Source organism: Nannospalax galili, unplaced genomic scaffold, assembly GCF_000622305.1.
Source record: "Nannospalax galili isolate Female #2095 unplaced genomic scaffold, S.galili_v1.0 scaffold212, whole genome shotgun sequence".
Classification (NCBI taxonomy): domain Eukaryota; kingdom Metazoa; phylum Chordata; class Mammalia; order Rodentia; family Spalacidae; genus Nannospalax; species Nannospalax galili.
The window spans coordinates 1968466-1986188 of record NW_008333884.1 but is presented as its reverse complement, the minus strand read 5'-3'; the positions used below and the strand labels follow the sequence as shown (position 1 = coordinate 1986188).

Sequence of the window (17723 nt, the reverse complement as noted above, 5' to 3'; positions counted from 1 at the left end):
CAATCCAAGGACAATGTGAATAGAACACCCACCCCACCCCTACATGCCTATTTACCCCATCCTTACCTCAGCATATAAGCTGCAGTCAGGAGCATGACCAGGCCCCTGGGAAAACTGACTGCTCCTTTTCACAAGAAGGTATGACCAGGGTCTCCCAGAATAGCCAGCAGGCAGGGGACTCCAGGGGGTGTGAGTTTCGAATATATGGGGGTCTTAGGCCACACTACAAGAAGGGGCTGAATCACAAAGTGGGTCGGGGGCAGAGTGTGCTGAGCCACCTGCTCCCTTTTCTGTATTACTAAGCAACTCTCAAGTACAAAGTGACTGGAAAATACATGGGCAGCCCAGGAGCCTGGTAACAGAACTTGAAATCACTTTCTCTGGTTTTAGTTTCTATACCTGAGGCAAAAAGTCCCCAATAAATTTCTTTTCTTGGCTGATGACTCCCTCCAACCCTTTTCCTCAAATAAAATCTTATGCCACATTCTCCCTGTCCTCAGGCACATAAAAATGGAAGCAGGGAGCAGCTGCCCTACCTGTTCATGCCTCTTCTGTCCTCTACCCCTCATCTTTCTTGGGGTTCTGCAAGTCCTTGCTGCAAGTACCCAACCTTACCCTGCACAAGCTGAACCTGTAGCCCCAGATCCTCCTTTCCAGTGTCTATGGCTCAGAATTGAAGTTCTTTGAGCAGAGCTGACAGTTCTCATGAGAATTGTTCTTCCCTTGACTGTAGTCACTGGCCCTCGCTCTCCCTCAGGGTCTGAGAGGTGTGGGGGTCAGGAGACTAGGGGCTTTTAAAGGAAGTTTCAAAGTTCAAGGAAACTTCCAGGTTGGAGTATTTGTTCAGAGCTAAGACATAAGTGCTGAATGAATACTCCAACCTATAAGTTATGTCTTAGTTCCACTTGGAGAAAACTGTGGGCTTCTGCATTGCTGGGCGAAGTGCCTTCCCCTACCATGGGTTTCCAAAAGGCTAACACTTATCTAATCATTCAGGCTGGTGTTTTCTAGGTCACCCTGACTCTCAAGTCACTCTGGGGTTTGCTCAGAAGCTACTGCAACTCAACTCTTATCTTCAAGGGTATAAACACGCTGCACCAACCCCGTTACCAGTTCATGGAGTGCAGACTCACCCAATGGCGTACTGCCCACACCTTCAGTGCCATGAAGGTGGGACTGGCAGTGAGGAGCCTCTTGGGGAAGCCAGCAGAACCCACCCTAAGGGGACCCTGTACTGGCATTCACAAGTAGCCTTAGCTGTAACTTAGGGAATTTTCTGGAACTCTCCTGTTGAGTCCTCTTCCTAAAACCTTTGGGAAAACATTTAAGTGGAGATCAGATTAGTTTTTTGGATTCCTAGGTATACAATGCAGCAGCTCCCTCTTGTAAGGAGGGCTCGGGATGCTCACCAGAGAAGGCATGCTGTGGGAGGCACTCAAGGCAAGTCAGCTGGCATCACACCTGAGTCTTCTGCCTCTGAGCATGGGAGACCCCCATGCTAGAGCTGAGGAGCATACCCTTCCTGTGGGTTGCAAGAAGCTGCATGTTCCCAGGCCTGAAGCAGATGGTAAGGTCCTCTCTGGATTGGCTTCCTAGTGTGTCCCTTTCCCTCAGGGGTGGGCCTGCAGAAGTGGCATCAGACTTGCATGCCAAGATGGCACTCCCAAAGAGAGAGGAGGGGAAGGAAGGAGGCCTCCATCTGCTTCCTAGTGAGTGCTTCCTATCTCCAGAATGTACTAGCAGAGCCCAGGCTTCCCAAAACAGGAACTCCTGGGCAACCAAGGCAGCTGAGTGGAGGCTAGCACTCTCACAGGTCCTGCCCATGGCCCATGACAAATGCACCACTGCTCACTATGTATTACCACGCTATCCAGACCAGCCTTAAAGAATGACAGTAGGGCACTGGGCTTGAGGGGAAAGAGAAGGGTCTTCAATAATTGGGGCAGGTGAGGCCCTGGCAGGACAATGGCCTGATCTAATCACTCAGGCCCTTGGAGGAGATGGTGTCTGAGGGAGCAGAATCAGGCCTGGTGCTCAGGTTCCCAGGCCCCATGTGCCTCTAGGACTAGCAAAATAGTGATGGCAGTAGCAAAGGGAAATACCTCACCTGTAGCAGTGCTGACAGCAGCAGGCAGCAGGGACACAAACATGAACTTGGAGCAGACACTGCCTCTGGATACTCACACCTGACCCAGGCTGGAGACAGGGAAGAAGTCCTTCTTTCAGAGAGGCTACCCCTGTGATCCAGGGCAGTGAGCTGCTTGAGGCTGTGATGTGTGCCAGGACAGGGGTTGCAGGCAGGGTTAGAGTAGTGGGATGAAAGGGGAAGGGCCACTGGTCAAGGCTTTCCCACCACTGCCTCCTCTGCCTTCCATTCCAGTTAAAACATGGCCTCCCTCAGGGAACAGGGATTTGGCTGTGGTCACTATGCCTATAAACAAGGGCCTGGAGGACAAATGGGACAAAGTGCCACGTATCCACATCAGTGGCCCTGTCATCTGCTCAGAGAGAGAAGCTACAGGTCACCTGGGCCAATGTCCCAGAACCAGGCTACCAGGGCAAGAGCTGGACCACATGGACCTTAGAGAGTCAGATGGGGACAATAGACCCCTTAGGGGCTGGAGGGCTAGAGCTAGTGGAGCCCTTAACTCCTGCTCTAGCAGGCTCCTGACCCATGTTCCCTTCAAGCTCCCTCCCACTTTGCAGAGTAATTGAAACCAGAAGCAGCTCTCCTGTGGCTGACAAAGGCCCCTTGTTCCGGGGCTCCTCACACTGTGCTCTTGGGTCTGACCACACCAAGCCTGGCTGAGAGCTGCTGTAAGGGAAGACCCCAGAGCTGCTCTATAAGAGGTATGGCCACTCAGGTCCTTCATCAAAGCTGGTCTGACCCCATCAACTAAAGAAAACAGATCCTGATGCAGCAACTCCATCCCAAACACAGGGGGCCCTCACAGGTGGCAGCCTTAGGAGGGGGCTGCTTGAGATGGAACACCCAGAATCCCTGGAGGAGGGGATAAAACTAAGGGCAAAAGGCCCTTGTTGTCATACAGGTCCTGGCTGTGCCAGGCCCCATGCCAAGGGCTTCATGGTCTCTCACATTCAGCCCTTATCTGAGGAAACTGAGGCTCAAGAGAAGTGAAGTAACACACTCTGTTCTCACAATTAATAAACGGAAGGAGCTAGTCCCAGAGCCTCAGATCTGTCTGTCCTCAAAGCCCTTTCAAGGCTGGTGGAACAGGCAAAATTCTCTCGTGGTTTCTTTAAGATTTTTTTGGGGGGGGCGGGGGGGGCCGGGCGTGGTGGTGCACGCCTTTAATCCCAGCACTCAGGAGGCAGAGGCAGGAGGATCTCTGTGAGTTCAAGGCCAGCCTGGTCTACATAGTGAGTTCCAGGACAGCTGGGGCTACAGGGAGACGCTGTCTCAAAAAGACCAGAAAAAAAAAAAAAAAATCTTTTTGAGACAGGGTCTCCGTGTAGCTCCACCTGGCCTCGAACTTAGAGATCCACCTGCCTCTACCTCCCAAGTACTGGGATTAAAGGCGAGCTCTACCAAGCCCAGCAGATTTTTTTTTTTTTTTGCTTTATGTGAATGTGTTTTGCCTGAATGCAAGTGTACCGCATGCATGCCTTGTGCTTGTTGGGGCGGGCAGGGACAGAAGAGGGCATCAGATCTCCCGGAACTGGAGTTAAGGACAGGTGTTAGCTGCCCTGTAGGTCCTGAGAGCCGAAACCTGAGTTCTTTGGAAGAGCAGTATGGGTTCTTAACCGCTGAATCATCGCTCCAGCCTCGTTTGTGGTTTCTATCCTAGGTGGATAGGTCCTGTTCTCTCAGGACCCTCTGCACAGTGCTTGCTTAAAGTGTTCTTGGCAGACAGACAAGGAAATAAACCAGTGAAAAGCATGGATGTGCAAGCAGAGCTCTGACTTGCTCTTCCAGGTAGATCCATTCCCCATACCTCACAAGATAGAAGTGAAGAGCAGGAATAATTATCCCCACTTAACTGATGAGGAAACTGAGGCTCTAAGAGGTCAAGGAACCAGGAATTATTTCCATGACCCTCAGTCCAGTGCTCTTCCCATGGTATCAAGTCACTGGTCACCACACTCTGCCAAAGGGAAGAAGGACAGGAAAGCCTTCCTACCTCCACCTCCTCCACAAAATAAAGAAATGTGAAAAAAAAAAACCAAAAAAACTAAGGTCAAGCTGGGTATGGTGGCATACTACTATAATCTCACATTTGGGAGGTAGAGGCAGGAGAATCAGGAGTTCAAGGCCAGCCTGGGTTATATGAGGCCCTGTGTGGGAAAAAAAGAGTATCTAAATAACTGGGCACTGGAGACATTTCCAAGTTCGAAGACAAGGGACTGGCCTTCATAACCTCACGCCGTATGCCATTTATAAGAGAGTTCTGATGATTATAAGTGGCCTGATCATGAATGTCAAGGAAATCCTTTTTCCCTTCAGACACTGTTTCTAAGCTTCAGCAGCCATCAGACCTGACTATGCAATCAGCAGTGGACCTGCTGCCACCCAGGACAGCTAGATTACTTCTTGGCTGGAGCTGCACCTCCCCATTCTGGGTTCTGGGGTCATAAGCACTCCTATTCCCAGAAAGAGCTGCCCAGACAGCCCACAGGAAAGCAATGCTGCTTCTTCCAAATTTGGGGTGAGTTGTACTTGTCTTGTAACTAAGCTATGGAACTGGGGAGCAGAAGAGAGGGGAGACAAGGACATGGAGGGGCTCTGCTGGCTTAAGAGAGCTTCTGGGCCTGGGACCCCTTTCCAGTCTGCCAACAGGGCAGGAACTGAGTTATGAAGTTATAACAGACAGCTCTGCCCTCTGACCCAGCCAGACATGATGGGTTAGATCCTGGGAATAGGCTAATCAGCCAGTCGGTAGGTCCCAGTTGGGGAGAGCACATCTGGAGCTTGGAGCATCATGGTTGGAAATAGACTAGGATAAACATAGGGGAGTCTCCTGGGAGCATGGAGCCAAAGCAAACTAAGGGGGAGGCTCCTGGTTGAGCTGTTACTCTGGCCTGGCTGGGCTGGGAGTGGGGCAACAGGCAGAGGAAGACAGTGGGGTGGCTGTACAGAGAATCCATAGGTAGTCCATGGGAAGAGAGATGAACCAGACTGGTGGGATCTTTCACTCAATCTTCAGTGACAAAGAACAAACAACTGAGAGTCATATGCTGTCTTCATCCTACCTAGGAGTATTTCCATTTACTTACCTACTCAGTAGCAGACCAAACATGGCTAACTTTGAATGGGTCCCTTAACAGCAGATGACTGGGTGAGGGTGGGCAAGTCATTCACCCTTTCTGGTCTTTGTTTCCTTCTCCCCAATACAGGACTGGATTCTTTCTTCAGACCCTACAGACATCTCTCTTTTTATTCATTCCCTCACTTCCCTCCTACTCAGGGCAAACTGCATGTCTTAATTTCCTGGGCCACTCCCTATACATTCCTGCATCTCTGCCCTAACCATGAGGGTCCCTCCCCTAAATGCCAATTCTTTTCTGCTGATCCAGAACTTCTTTACTTGCTGGAATAACACAGAGCCCTAAGAGGGCAATTACTGTGCCTGCCATTGTATAAAATGATTGATAGAAAGTACTTCTGATATTGTGTTTTAAACAGTCCTAGAAAGACAAGAGTTTGATACTATACCATGAAAATAGAAAAACAAAACAAAACAAAACACATCCTGTGATTAAGCCTATATAAAGGTGTGCACACCCAAGGGAGGAAAAAGGCGCAGAATTAAAGAGCCACTCCAGGGCCATGGGATAGGATGGGAAGGTTGGTGATTGTTAGGTCTCTACTATGACTGCAATTTTCTAATACAAACCTGTTTCTGGAATTAAAGATCCAGTGTTTTCAGATCCTCTGGCCCCACCTACTCCTTGAAGCCTCCCTACTTCCAGCCCACAACACTTCCCTCTTTGAATTCCTACAGTACAAGTTTCTACCCCTCTTCTTACATGGAGCAGTACAGCACCTAGTGTCAGGCTCTGGAGCCAGTGTCAGAGGCCAGTTCTGGGTGGGCCAGGTCCCACCTGGCTCTCCCATTCAGGCTTCAGGTTCTTAGACAGGTTGCTTACTCCCTCAGTGCCTAAGCATCCTCCTCTTTATAAACCCTGGTAACCCTCCTGCTCATGGGGTACTACAGAACCCCTGAGACCACAGCTGAAGCCATCTGCACAGTGCTAGGCTCTTCCTAAGTGCTGGTATTTTTATTGTTAGTGTGACTGGCATCTTGCACTGCTCTCCGGGTGGCCTGGCATGTAATCTGAGAGATTACTCAGGACCTACACTACTGGGTGCCCAATGAAGATAATCCCTCACCCCCACCCCCTACCTGGCTCTTTCCCATGTATTCTACTTCTTTCCAGGCACACCAGGTAAAAATGTCCCCTTGCCCAGAGGTAACAGTATTCCAGGCAAAGACAGCCAGAGAGTTGAACATCATCACCCTGGCCCCTTAACTAGGTCTCTAGTGAAGCCAGGGTCCTTTACTCAGGTTGGGAGATTTCTTGATGAAGGATTAAGGTATGGGAACATGGCACAGAGAAGACAGTATGGCCTTCCCTGTGTACTGTCAGTAGAGGTGCCTTGGCCTCAGGTTTTTCATCTGTGAGGTAGAGAGGGCAGGGAGGTCATCTTCCTTGCAGAGCTCTTACAGGATCACATAAGACAAGACTTGGACCTGAGTTTCCAAGAGCACGAATGCTAGACACATGTGGTGGAGATTAGTGCTGCCATTTATCTGCCACTACACACTGCCCCAATCCTTGACCTGCTCCAGATTCCCTGTCACTGCCAAGGTCAGAAAGAGTGACTCATTACAGGAGCAAAAGCCCTAAGCTCAGACAAAGGATACCCTTGCTGCTCCCTGGATGGGATGAGTAGAAAAGGACCCAGAGAAAAGCAGAGGGGTGTGTCACAGATGGGTTCTTCCCCACCTTTCCATCAAGCTACTTGAGCACCCCTGGGTCCTGGCCCAACCTCAAGGCTGCCTTTGGTTCTGCCCCCAGGGCCCACTGAAGGCGAACAGCCTAGGCTTCAGGGCTGTTGTCAGCTTCCTTTCTTGGACATGTGACAGTTATGGGAACAGGCTGCTCCATGGGTCTGTGGGGCCTAGCCATGCAGGATGGCTAAGTGCAGACTGTCCATCCAGCCTGGCCATCTCTGGTGCCTCTGAGGGCAGCCACCGTACAAGACTTTATGAGCCATGGCACACCCCAGGAGGAACACTACCCCTCTCCGATCCATAGGAGGCTAGTGAGGTGGCTCCATATCTGGAGGCCAAGGGGACTGAGTGCTAGAGAACTTCAAAGACCTCTAGGGGCTTTGGGCTCTGAGCTGCCCACTCACTGGGGCCTGATCAACTGGCAGCAGGAAGGTTTGTGTTTCTTTTAATATCAACTCCCAGGCATTTAACATTCCTCGAAGCTTAAACACAGAAACAGTTCCCTTAACAGACTGTGCTTTCTACTTTGCCAAACACAACCTGGCTGTCTCCCCTCCCCCATCACCTCCATCTGCTCCTGTCTCTAAGATTCAATGATTTATGGTGCTTCCCCTGGGACTGTGTAGCTCAGTAAGAGAGGAAGTGACAGGGCTGCAGTCCAGGCAGAAGACTGATGCCTCCTGGCCTGGAATCCGAGTTGTACAGAGGCTGTGAGCCACAGTGCCCACTGAGCTGGCTGCCCCGGTCACCTTTTCATTCCATAGCCATCAATGGCCCAGGCAGTGTGGCAGCTTCTCACGTTTCTTGGCTGGGTGTCTCTTGGGGCTGGACAGGTCAGCCTGGAATCCATTTCCTGCCCGTCCCTCTGGCCTAGCCCAAGGATGTGGCAATGGGGCTCCTGCTGCTTAGAGAGCATGTGCCAGGGACTGGATTGAGAGAGCTTTCTGTCACCATCCTCATTTCCTAAAAAATGAAAGGCTGGTGTGTGGTTGCCTAGCAGCACTGTTTCCCTAGTGATGGTGCTGAGGAGCAGGTCCCGGGTCCCTCAGCACCAGGAAGGACATGCTCAGGTACATGGACATAAGACAGATGGCTGGGCTTCTACTGAAGAGCACCACTCTCCTGCTCAGATACTGCAGCTTGAGATAGGCAGGGGACAGGGGACATTCACACAGGTAATGTGCCACAAAGGACTTCCAGACGAGAGCCAGATACCAGCTTCAGCATGCACCAGAGAACACTTCTTGCAAAAAGCATACCGAGTTCCCTGTTTGGAGCTATCTTAACTTATGCCCAGAGTTCCCTGTTTGGAGTTATCCTAGCTTATGCCCAGAGCTCCCTGCTTGGAGTTATCCTAGCTTATGCCCAGAGCTCCCTGCTTGGAGTTATCCTAGCTTATGCCCAGAGCTCCCTGCTTGGAGCTATCCTAGCCTATGCCCAGAGCTCCCTGCTTGGAGCTATCCTAGCCTATGCCCAGGTCATGTCAGGGGCAAGGATTACAAATCCTAGAGAACCCATGCCTGTGGCTCAATCTTGCCATTATTTCCCTTGATTTCATGATATGCCCACTGTGTCCTAAGCATGAGGACACATGTTGCCAGGCAGCAGTGTGAATGGCTTCATGCTAAATGTTAACCATCCTTCAAGCCTACTTTTCAAGAAGGTAAGTAGATAGTGGCCATCTTCAAAACTGGCAAAAATGAAGCAGATGGTGGCACACACCTTTAATCCCAGCACTCAGCTGGCAGAGGCAGGAGGATCTTTGTGAATTCAAGGCCAACCTGGTTTATGTATCAGGGCTATATAGTAAGACTCTGTCTCAAAAAAAATAAAATAAAATAAAACCACCACCACCACCACCAAACCCAGCAGAATGTTCCAGAGGCACAAATCCATCCAAGACTCTTTCCCTATGTCTGTCTTCAGAACACCAAGAAACACAACTGAGACATATGCACTCAGTCTGAGGATCTGACACTACTGACATCCAAAGGACCCATGCTAAGACAATGACTCCCAAACACAGGTGAGGACAGTCCAGCAACTTGGGAGTCCAGCTCAGCAAATCCCAGGTCCTCTGGTAGAACGGTTAACACTGGGGAATGTGTGACTACCTCCTGTCTCACACCAGACAGTGCTCATTACAGATAGCCCCTCTCTCTTCTGCTCATGACAGCCTCAGGATGCTCCTTAACACAGAAAAAGCTGCCAACAGGCTGAAAGTGAGTGTGAAAACAAAGTCATGACCACCTTGCAAAAGCTCAGATGATCCACCTGAGCCAAGAATGGAGGCCTGGGCACCCAGGTACCTGTGGGCAATCAGGACACAGCAAGTAGTTGGCACCTGTAGGGATAAACCATCATCTCAGAGAATTTAACTCAGCTCTGAATCAGTCAAAAAAGAGCAAGATGATGAATGAGAAGAATTTCTCAACTGTACCACACTGACCCTCAGCTCCCTAGGCCTCACCCTGGCGCCTCACCTGGATCTGCCCTTTGCCCATGATCTTATCCACGATCTCATTGTTGTCCTTGTTGACCTTGGTTTTGTCGTAGCACTTCTCATAGCACAGGATCCTTAGGGACTGGGAGCCTTCCAGCTCAATCTCAAATTCCTAGTGACAGATAGGACAAAGGGTCTTGAGCTTCTGAAGCTGGGATGTGTGGCTTCTCAGCAAGTATAGACCCTGGTTTTGCAAGGCTGGGGTGAGCAGGGCCCAGGAGGACCACATCATAAAACAGAGGAACACTAGCATTTTATAGAGCTCCCAGAGGCTTCTATGATGGAATGGTGTTTGAGGATCTGAGCTGAAACAATAGTCTAACACCCACCAACATAAATACTGTCTTGTAGACAGATGACCAGTAGGAGGTGTGGGGTTAGGGAGGCACAGTTGGTCCAGCCAGTGGGGATGGCTACTCCAGCAGAGGGGCATGCTCTGGATCAAAAACTGGGACAGCAGTCTCCTCCACTCACCTCATCCCACTTAGGCTCTGTCGTGTCTCGAAACACCCTGGTTTTGGCTTTGCTGACAAAATAGCCAAAGGAATCCACCTCCAGAGTACAGTACAGGTCTATAGAGGAAAGGACAGACATACCAAGTAAGGCCTAGAGGTACAGGAATAGGGCTGGCAGGAATGGTGGTAAGGGGCTCTAAAAGGTAGGGCCTGCCTGGGCTTCAACATTAGGGGAACATGGATCCTACTGCATCCCTACTGACCATGCAACTGGGTAAGTCCCTGGACCATCAGCTTCCCCATGTCGAAAGCAGAAATGATATTAGTGACCATAGGGAGATGCTAAAGAACTGGGGCATGTAATGTACAAGTGAAGGCCTTGAATATGTCAAGGCACTGGCCACATGCTGGCTGTGCTCTTGTTTTCACCACATACACTGTAGGTGCTCTGGAAATTCACAACATCACTCAGCCTTTCTGAGCTCCTAGTCATCCAGGGATAAAGGAGACCTCATTCCTGCCTTCGAAGAGCTCATAGCAGGGGAGGATAAATCATAAGGGACACAACAGCATGACAGGTGCCATGACTGTGGCTCATTCTGCGTGCAATGAGGACACAAAGCCAGTTTACCCTAGGAGCCAGGGGAGGCTTCCCAGCAATGCTAACTGAATGGCTATTTGTGGGCCAATAGCATAAACTTGGTGAGGCGCTCAAAAGGAAAAGCAGGGCAAATCAAGTCTGCAGTAGAGGAAGAGAAAGCAGTGAGAAGGGGCCAGGACTCAGGAGCCCTGTATGATATTAAATCCTTTCACACCTCTGTGACTCAGTTTCCTCACTTGTAAATGGAACTACAAGCTGTCCAACTGGATGAGAAGTAAATTAAGAAGTTTAATTGGGGCTGGGGATATTGCTCAATAATAAGCACTCGCCTAGCATCCCTATTACCCTAAACACCATACACATAGAGCAATTTTTTTTTTTCAGAGCTGAGGACCGAACACAGCTCTACCACTGAACTAAATCCCCAACCCCACACATAGTAATATTTAAACCTACTCTTAGGTTGGTATAAAGAAATGTGATTACCTGTTATGGAGAAGGAAGCTGAAGTTCAGAGAGGTTAAAAATTTTGCTCAGGGTCACACAGCCTGATACTGGCAGATACAGGCTGGAGTCTAGTACCTGCAGCTCTAGAATTCTGTAGGTAAGGCTTGGGGAGAGCAGATCGCAAAGGGGTGACTTTCCTGCCAGAGGAAATGACTTCTGGCCTTTGAGGGCAAGTCCTACAATTCCAGGCATTCTGGCAGGGCCCTAGCATGGAAAGACCAAAGCCGAACAGGTAGGAGATGGAAGCCTGGCAAAGTGGGGCCATATGGACTTGCTGTGAAAGAAGGACAGTAACCACCAAACTTCCTCCTAGGGCTGAGAGGGACACTTACTGGCTGATTGTTTAAACCCCTTGGCAGAGTGAACGATGACATGAAGGAAGCCGTAGAGTCCTGGAGACTCATCATCTGCAAGACAGGAAAACCCCAAGGATGGGTATGAGAAGCTCAGTGGCTTCTGGGGGGTGGAGGCGGGGGGGGGGGGGTTGGGGACAGTAGCAGGGCTGTGGGATGGCAGACAGGGCCTGAGCCTTGGTCTGCAGCACCATCTGGTGGCCAACTGGGGAAAAAATTCAGAGCCTACTGCTTTCCCACAATGTGAGCTGCCCCAGGTAGGGGAAGAGGCCTTTCTTCCCTCTGCTCAGGTTGTCAGCCAGCCCAAATGTCTTGGGCCAGACATTTAGTATTATTTCCCATTATACCCTCCCTCCCTCTGAACACAGCCTATCCCATGGCTTCCCTCCTCTGTATAACTTTTCAAGATAGAAATGGACTAATTTAAGTCACTTTTGTCCTAATGGCTCAGCTTGACCCCTTGCTTGGTACACCAGGGTCTCCAGGGGACCTTGAAGAGCCTTCAAAACAGCTTTCATGCTGGCTGTGAAGAAACATGCTTGTAATCCCAGCACTGGGAGGCAGAGACAGGAGGATTGTGAGTTCACAGAGTAGACATTTTCCCAGTACCAAAGAAGCATACTTGGGCCAGTTTCCAGTCCCATCACAGCCCTCCCCACTCAAAAACCTCCCACAGGCTCCTGGAATTAAAGCATGTCCTTTGAACTCTATTGCTTAGCATTCCAGGCCTTCCAAGATCTGGTTCTTGCCAGTTATGGTGGTGCACGCTTTTAATCCCAGCACTCGGGAGGCAGAGGGAGTTGGATCGCTATGAGTTTGAGTCTAGCCTAGTCTACATAGCGAGTTTCAGGTCAGCTGGGGATACGGGGAGATGCTGTCTCAAAAAGATTAAAAAAAAAAAAAAGAAAAAGATCTGGTTCCTAAAATGCGTGGCCTGATTTCTCATAGGCTATTCTACCTACCATCTCATCTACCCCAACCCATCCTGGAGCCTTTCTGTGACTTCCTCATGAACTTCATCTCAGTACTCCAGGGTACAGATTCTTGTCTCAGGCCAGAAGGGGCCTAGGAATGCCTGAGGACTCAAGTGAGTACTGCCCATTTACAATCTGTGCTCCAGGCAAAAGCAACAGACCCAGCCATGTTGGGCAGAGAGTTTAGCCATGTGTATCCTCTACAGTCTTTGAAGAATGCATCCAGCAATGTCCTGGGGGCCTGGACCTGCTGGTTGGACAAACTGAAGTTCTGGTTGGATAAACTGAAGTTCTAGATCTTACCATCTTTATTGCTGGTGACAGGAATGTTGTGAACAGTCCTAAGCTTGAAACAGGATCCCGTGAGCACCTGGAGCTCCACTGAGCTCAGGACAAAGGCCTGGAGATCTGTGGGAGGAGCCAAGAGGGGAAGGGGCTTCAGTGCAGGTTCACTAGGACCTGCTGCTCTTCCAGGAGCTGCTTTAAGAAAACCAGCTTGGATACTAGGGAAGCAATGAGAGACCTGTAGGCATTCACAGAGGCACAATACCAGAGAGGAAAGAACAGTAAGAAAAGAGGCTCATGCATGCGAGTAGAAGCAAAAGCAAGTACCCAACCTGGAGTTCTTGGCCAGGCCTATAAAGAATTCACTGTATGCCCTAAACAAGTCATTTAAGTGCTCTGGGCCTCAGTAGGATCCATGGAGTGCTACCTACTCCAGAACCTCAAAGAGTGACTATGAGGGCTGAAGAGAGATATTGGACATGAAAAGCTTGGAAATATAGAAGGCCCTTCACTATCATGGATGCCTTAAGAGAAGTGTGGAATGGGACAAGACTTTACCCTTCTTCTGTAGTTTCTGAATCGCTTCTCTCCACTCCGACCTCTCGTAGTCAGAGGACAATAGGAACAGATAGCTCTGGAAAGAGGAGAGAGGAACTCAGTGCAGTGACCACAGCCAGACCAAGCATAGTCCCAGCTTCTGGACTCCCCAACAAAGCCTTTTCTTACTTGGGCTTCTCTGAGACTGAAGGAGAAGGGAGCCAGGGTAGGGCTGTTCTTTTTAGGAAACCAGGTGACAAGAGTGACAGTGACAGTGAAAAGAATGGCCAGTTGAGGGCACTGGTTTCCTACCAGCAGAGAAATGTCCAGGGCTAGAGCTGAGGCAGCCTTCTTGGGAAATGGGGGCCAAGTCCCTGATTCCCATGGGTCAGTGCCAGAAGCCACAGAGAATGGGCAGCCCAGGACTATGGAAGGGGGTATCCTTGTCCCTTCCCATCCTTCCTGACCTTTCCATTCCGATTGTGTATCCGAAACGGGATTGTGGGGGAATTGAGCAGCAGCAAGAACTCATTCTCAAACATCTTCTTTTTGAGGCGCTCGATGGCACGGCTCTGTCCCTTGTTGGCTTTCTGCAGGGGATGAGGCACAGATGTTTTCCCGCACAATCAGACTCCACTTCTCAGTCACTGTGTGTTAATTATTTTTTTTTTCCTAAATACCAGATTTTGACATCTGGGCTTAGGTATGCATCTCCAAGAGCCAGCTAATTCCTAAGTAACCCTCCTGTGAGCACACTGTTCACACGCCACTAACCCAAGGCCCTGGCCCCCCAAACTCCTTTACATAACCCTCACCACTGGGGCCAGGATTTCCTCTCCCAAGTCACCTAAGGTCAGGGACCAGACAACTACATCACCCAAAGTCCAGAGTCCCCCAGCAGTATTGGAACTAGCGGGTCCTAAGCTGTTTTTTCTCTGCTCTGCTTCACCATGGAAATTCCAATGACCCTGCAGCCTGAATATCTCCCCTGCCTCCTAACCAGTCCTGCAGCTTCCAGGTGGCCCAGGTAGTGTAGTAAGAACCCTCTTAGAAACTATAAGTAATAAAAAATCTTCCAGTGGCATTAGGCTCAGCACTGTCCCTTGGTCTCCTCTACTAGAAAACTCTCAGACTACCTTTTGGCAATGGAGCTCCAGCTGCTGGGCTGGCCGGAGGGCCTCCATGGTTGGGTTCCAGTCTCTGGGCCTGGCCTGTGGACCCACACACCCTCAAGCTCAGTCCTGCTCTCCAACAAGTCCACTCCTCACTGCCAAAGTAGCCTGCTTGCTTCAATCTTCCTACTTTCTGCTTCATTGAGGAATCTTTCTGTGCTCTGAGTGTCACCACAGTCCTCAAGCTCCTTATTTGGATTAACCTAATCTTTTTTTCTTCTTCTTCATGTGTGTATGTGTGTTTGTGTGGGCACACATGGGCAGGCCCAAAGTTGATGTTGGGGATCGTTATCGTTCTTCCTCTTTATTTTCTGAGGCAGGGCCTTTCAGTCAAACCTAGAGTGGGATGATAGGGCTAGTCTCATTAGCCAACTTGCTCTGGAGTTCCTTTTTCCTCTTCCCAAGTACTGGAATTACAGGAGGGCTGCCACACCCATCCAGCATTTGCATGGGTTCTGATGATCTGAACTCTGGTCTTCTTGCCTACAGGGTAAGTACTTTATCTACCACACCATCTCCCCAGCCTTTAACATAATCTTTTCCTTCTTTGAGACAGGGTTTCATTATGTAGCCCTGGCTGGCCTGGAACTTGCTATGTAGACCAGGCTAGCCTCAAACTCATAGCGATCTGTCCACCTCTGCCTCCCTAAAGGCATGCACCACCATGCCTGGTAACAATCTTTTTACTGTTTTATTATATGTATATGAATGTTTTGTTGGCATGTATGAATGTGTACCATGTGCATGTAATGCCACTGGAGGCCAGAAGAGGGCATTGGAGCCCCTGGAACTGGAGTTATAGACAGTTGTTAGCCACAATGTGGGTGCTGGGAATTGAACTCTAGTCCTCTGGAAGAGCAGCCAGTGTTCTTAACCACTGAGTCATCTCTTTAGCCCATTAGTCTGGCAAAATTCTAAGGACTCTAAAAACCAACTAGAAGTAGTAATAACTTTCTTAGCAGTGACTCTACCAATTAAATGTACACAACTGTCTAGCCACATCACTTGTAGAAACTCTCCCACAGACATGGATGGGAGGAATGTGCACTATAGACCTGCCTCCGACAGATAAGAAACCAGGAGCAATTCAAAACCAAATATACGGCTTACAGTCAAGACAGAAGAATATGCCCCAGGTGTAGTTCTATGAAAAACTTAAAAAGTAGTAGAACATTGTCTTGTTTCATTATGGAAAAATACAGATGTTTATGCACACATATAAATTCATATCCCTGTGCAAACATAGAAAAGTCTTGAAACGTCGAAAGCTGTTAACAATGAAAGGTGGGTAATGAACACTTTTACTGTATACACTGGTATTATAAGCATTTCTTACTATATTAAGCCAGTATATTGATGACCAGAATTTTTTTTTTTTTAATTATTAGGACCAGTGACATGGCTTAGCAGGTAAATACCAAGTCTGATAACCTTGAGTTCAATCCCTGGGACCGACATGGTAGAGGGAGAGAACCAACTTCCAAGTTATTTTTTGATCTCCACACGCATGCCGTGGGTGGTGGCCCATGCCTTTAATCCCAGCACTCGAGAGGCAGAGGTTGGTGGATCTCTGTTGAGTTCGAGGCCAGCTGAGGATATGAGGGAGACCCTGTCTCAAAAAGATCAAAATAAAATGAAATAAAATACCTTTAAAAATTATTATTTTATAACTACATAATTAGAAGAAGTATTTCATTATAACAGCATTGACATATTCAATAATAATTTCCAGAGCTAAGATGCATCTCTTCAAAGTTGGCTGTAAATTTTTAGGTTTACAGTTGCATTAATACAGTTACACAATATTGTACTCAGTATAAACCCTATATGACATAAAATTGAATGAGGTTTTAACCTTTAAAAAAGATCTCCATTTCATTATTAAAATACACTATTTCATTTTTAATGCAACTAACACATAGATGTTTGTACATGTATCTCTAATCTCTATATATCTGATTATTACTAGTCATAGTTGGTTACTTTCTGAGATCCTAGGCACCTGAGCACAGATATAAAGTCATCAGGTAGATTTCAATGAAAATAGCTTTCAAAAAAATAAATCTCAGGGCTGGAGAGATGGCTCAGCAGTTAAGAACACTGGCTGTTCTTGCAGAAGACCCGGGTTCGAATCCCCGCACCCACATGGCAGCTAACAACTGTCCTTAACTCCACTTCCAGGGGATCTGACAGGCTCTTCTGTCCTCCGTGGACACTGCACGACACGGGTGCACTTACCTACATGCAGGCAATACATGCATATACATAAAATAAAAATAAATAAGATATTAAGAATAAATCTCAGCCAGGTACGGTGATATAGACCTATAATCCCAGCACCTAGGAGCAGGTTGAAGCAGGAAGATGGAGAGTTTGAGGTCAGCCTGGGCTACATAGTGAGTTCAAGATCAGCTTATGCTATCTTGAGTGAGACCCTAAGACTTCAGGGACACTTGTGCCTGCCTAGTGACTCCTGTCACGTGAGTCATGCCCTATATTTGGCACTGCTTTCACCTTCTCTACTGGACAAAAAGCTTTGTAAGGTGTCAGGCAGCCAGTGGGGCTCAGTGAGTGTTGGCCTAACTAAGCAGGCCACCCATGCATGCAGGAGGACAAGCACACGGCTTGCTGACTCCCAGGCTTATGCAAAAATATGCCTGCAAGATAGGATGCTTCTGGGGTGGGGGTCATGGGTGGCAGTGCCAATGGGGAAACAGGCTCATCTGGAGCAGGCTGGACTCCAGTCTTTCAGGAAGACACCTGTACTGATGATCACAGTGGTCCCTCTAGGAAGATGCACCCCTCGTCAGATTTCAGGGTATGGATGCCCTTCTGCCTCAAATGATCCCTAAAACTGTGGTCTTCTTTCTTTTGTTCAGGGAGATATTTGATCTGGGCATAGTGGCACATGCTTTCAATCCCAGCACTCTATAGGCAGGGAGGCAGGCAGAGCTCTGAATTCAAGGCCAGCATGATCTATATGGAGAGTTCTAGGACATCTAGGGCCACACAGTGAGAGCCTGACAAAACACAAAACATATAGAAAGATGTTTGCATTAAAAGGATTCTCAGAGGTCATCTGGTTGTATATTTCTCTACAGGCTCATATGAAGCAGCTGCTCATGAGGTGCTAAGCATTTGGAGCATAGGGCTGGAGAAAATGGCCAAGCCACCGGAGTTCAAATTCAAGTGTGGAAGAGAAAAAGCTGACCAGACACTTAAAATTAGAACCATGAAAGCAAAGCCGAGGGGAACATGAGGAAGCAGGCACCTGACCCACACTGTGGAGTGGAGGGTGTTGCAGAAGTTGTCTGTCTATCATCTAATCTAATCTAATCTATCTATCTATCTATCTATCT

General features: G+C 48.7%; 1 protein-coding gene across 6 annotated transcripts in view; it reads right to left on the bottom strand.

Moving 5' to 3' along the window:
- Positions 1-17723, bottom strand: part of Abr (ABR activator of RhoGEF and GTPase) — a 205384-nt gene that overhangs the window by 28942 nt on the left and 158719 nt on the right. For 4 of the 6 annotated variants that reach the window (XM_008828743.2, XM_008828744.2, XM_008828745.3 and 1 more), the window contains 6 exons: positions 13660-13782; positions 13214-13289; positions 12674-12778; positions 11376-11450; positions 9955-10052; positions 9461-9592 (listed from right to left, as the gene is read on the bottom strand). In XM_008828743.2, the coding sequence (XP_008826965.2) occupies positions 9461-9592; positions 9955-10052; positions 11376-11450; positions 12674-12778; positions 13214-13289; positions 13660-13782 (609 nt within the window). Of the gene's footprint in view, positions 1-7467; positions 7941-8782; positions 9322-9460; positions 9593-9954; positions 10053-11375; positions 11451-12673; positions 12779-13213; positions 13290-13659; positions 13783-17723 lie in introns of those variants that run through there. The other 2 variants (XM_029561435.1, XM_029561434.1) reach the window with 2 other exon arrangements.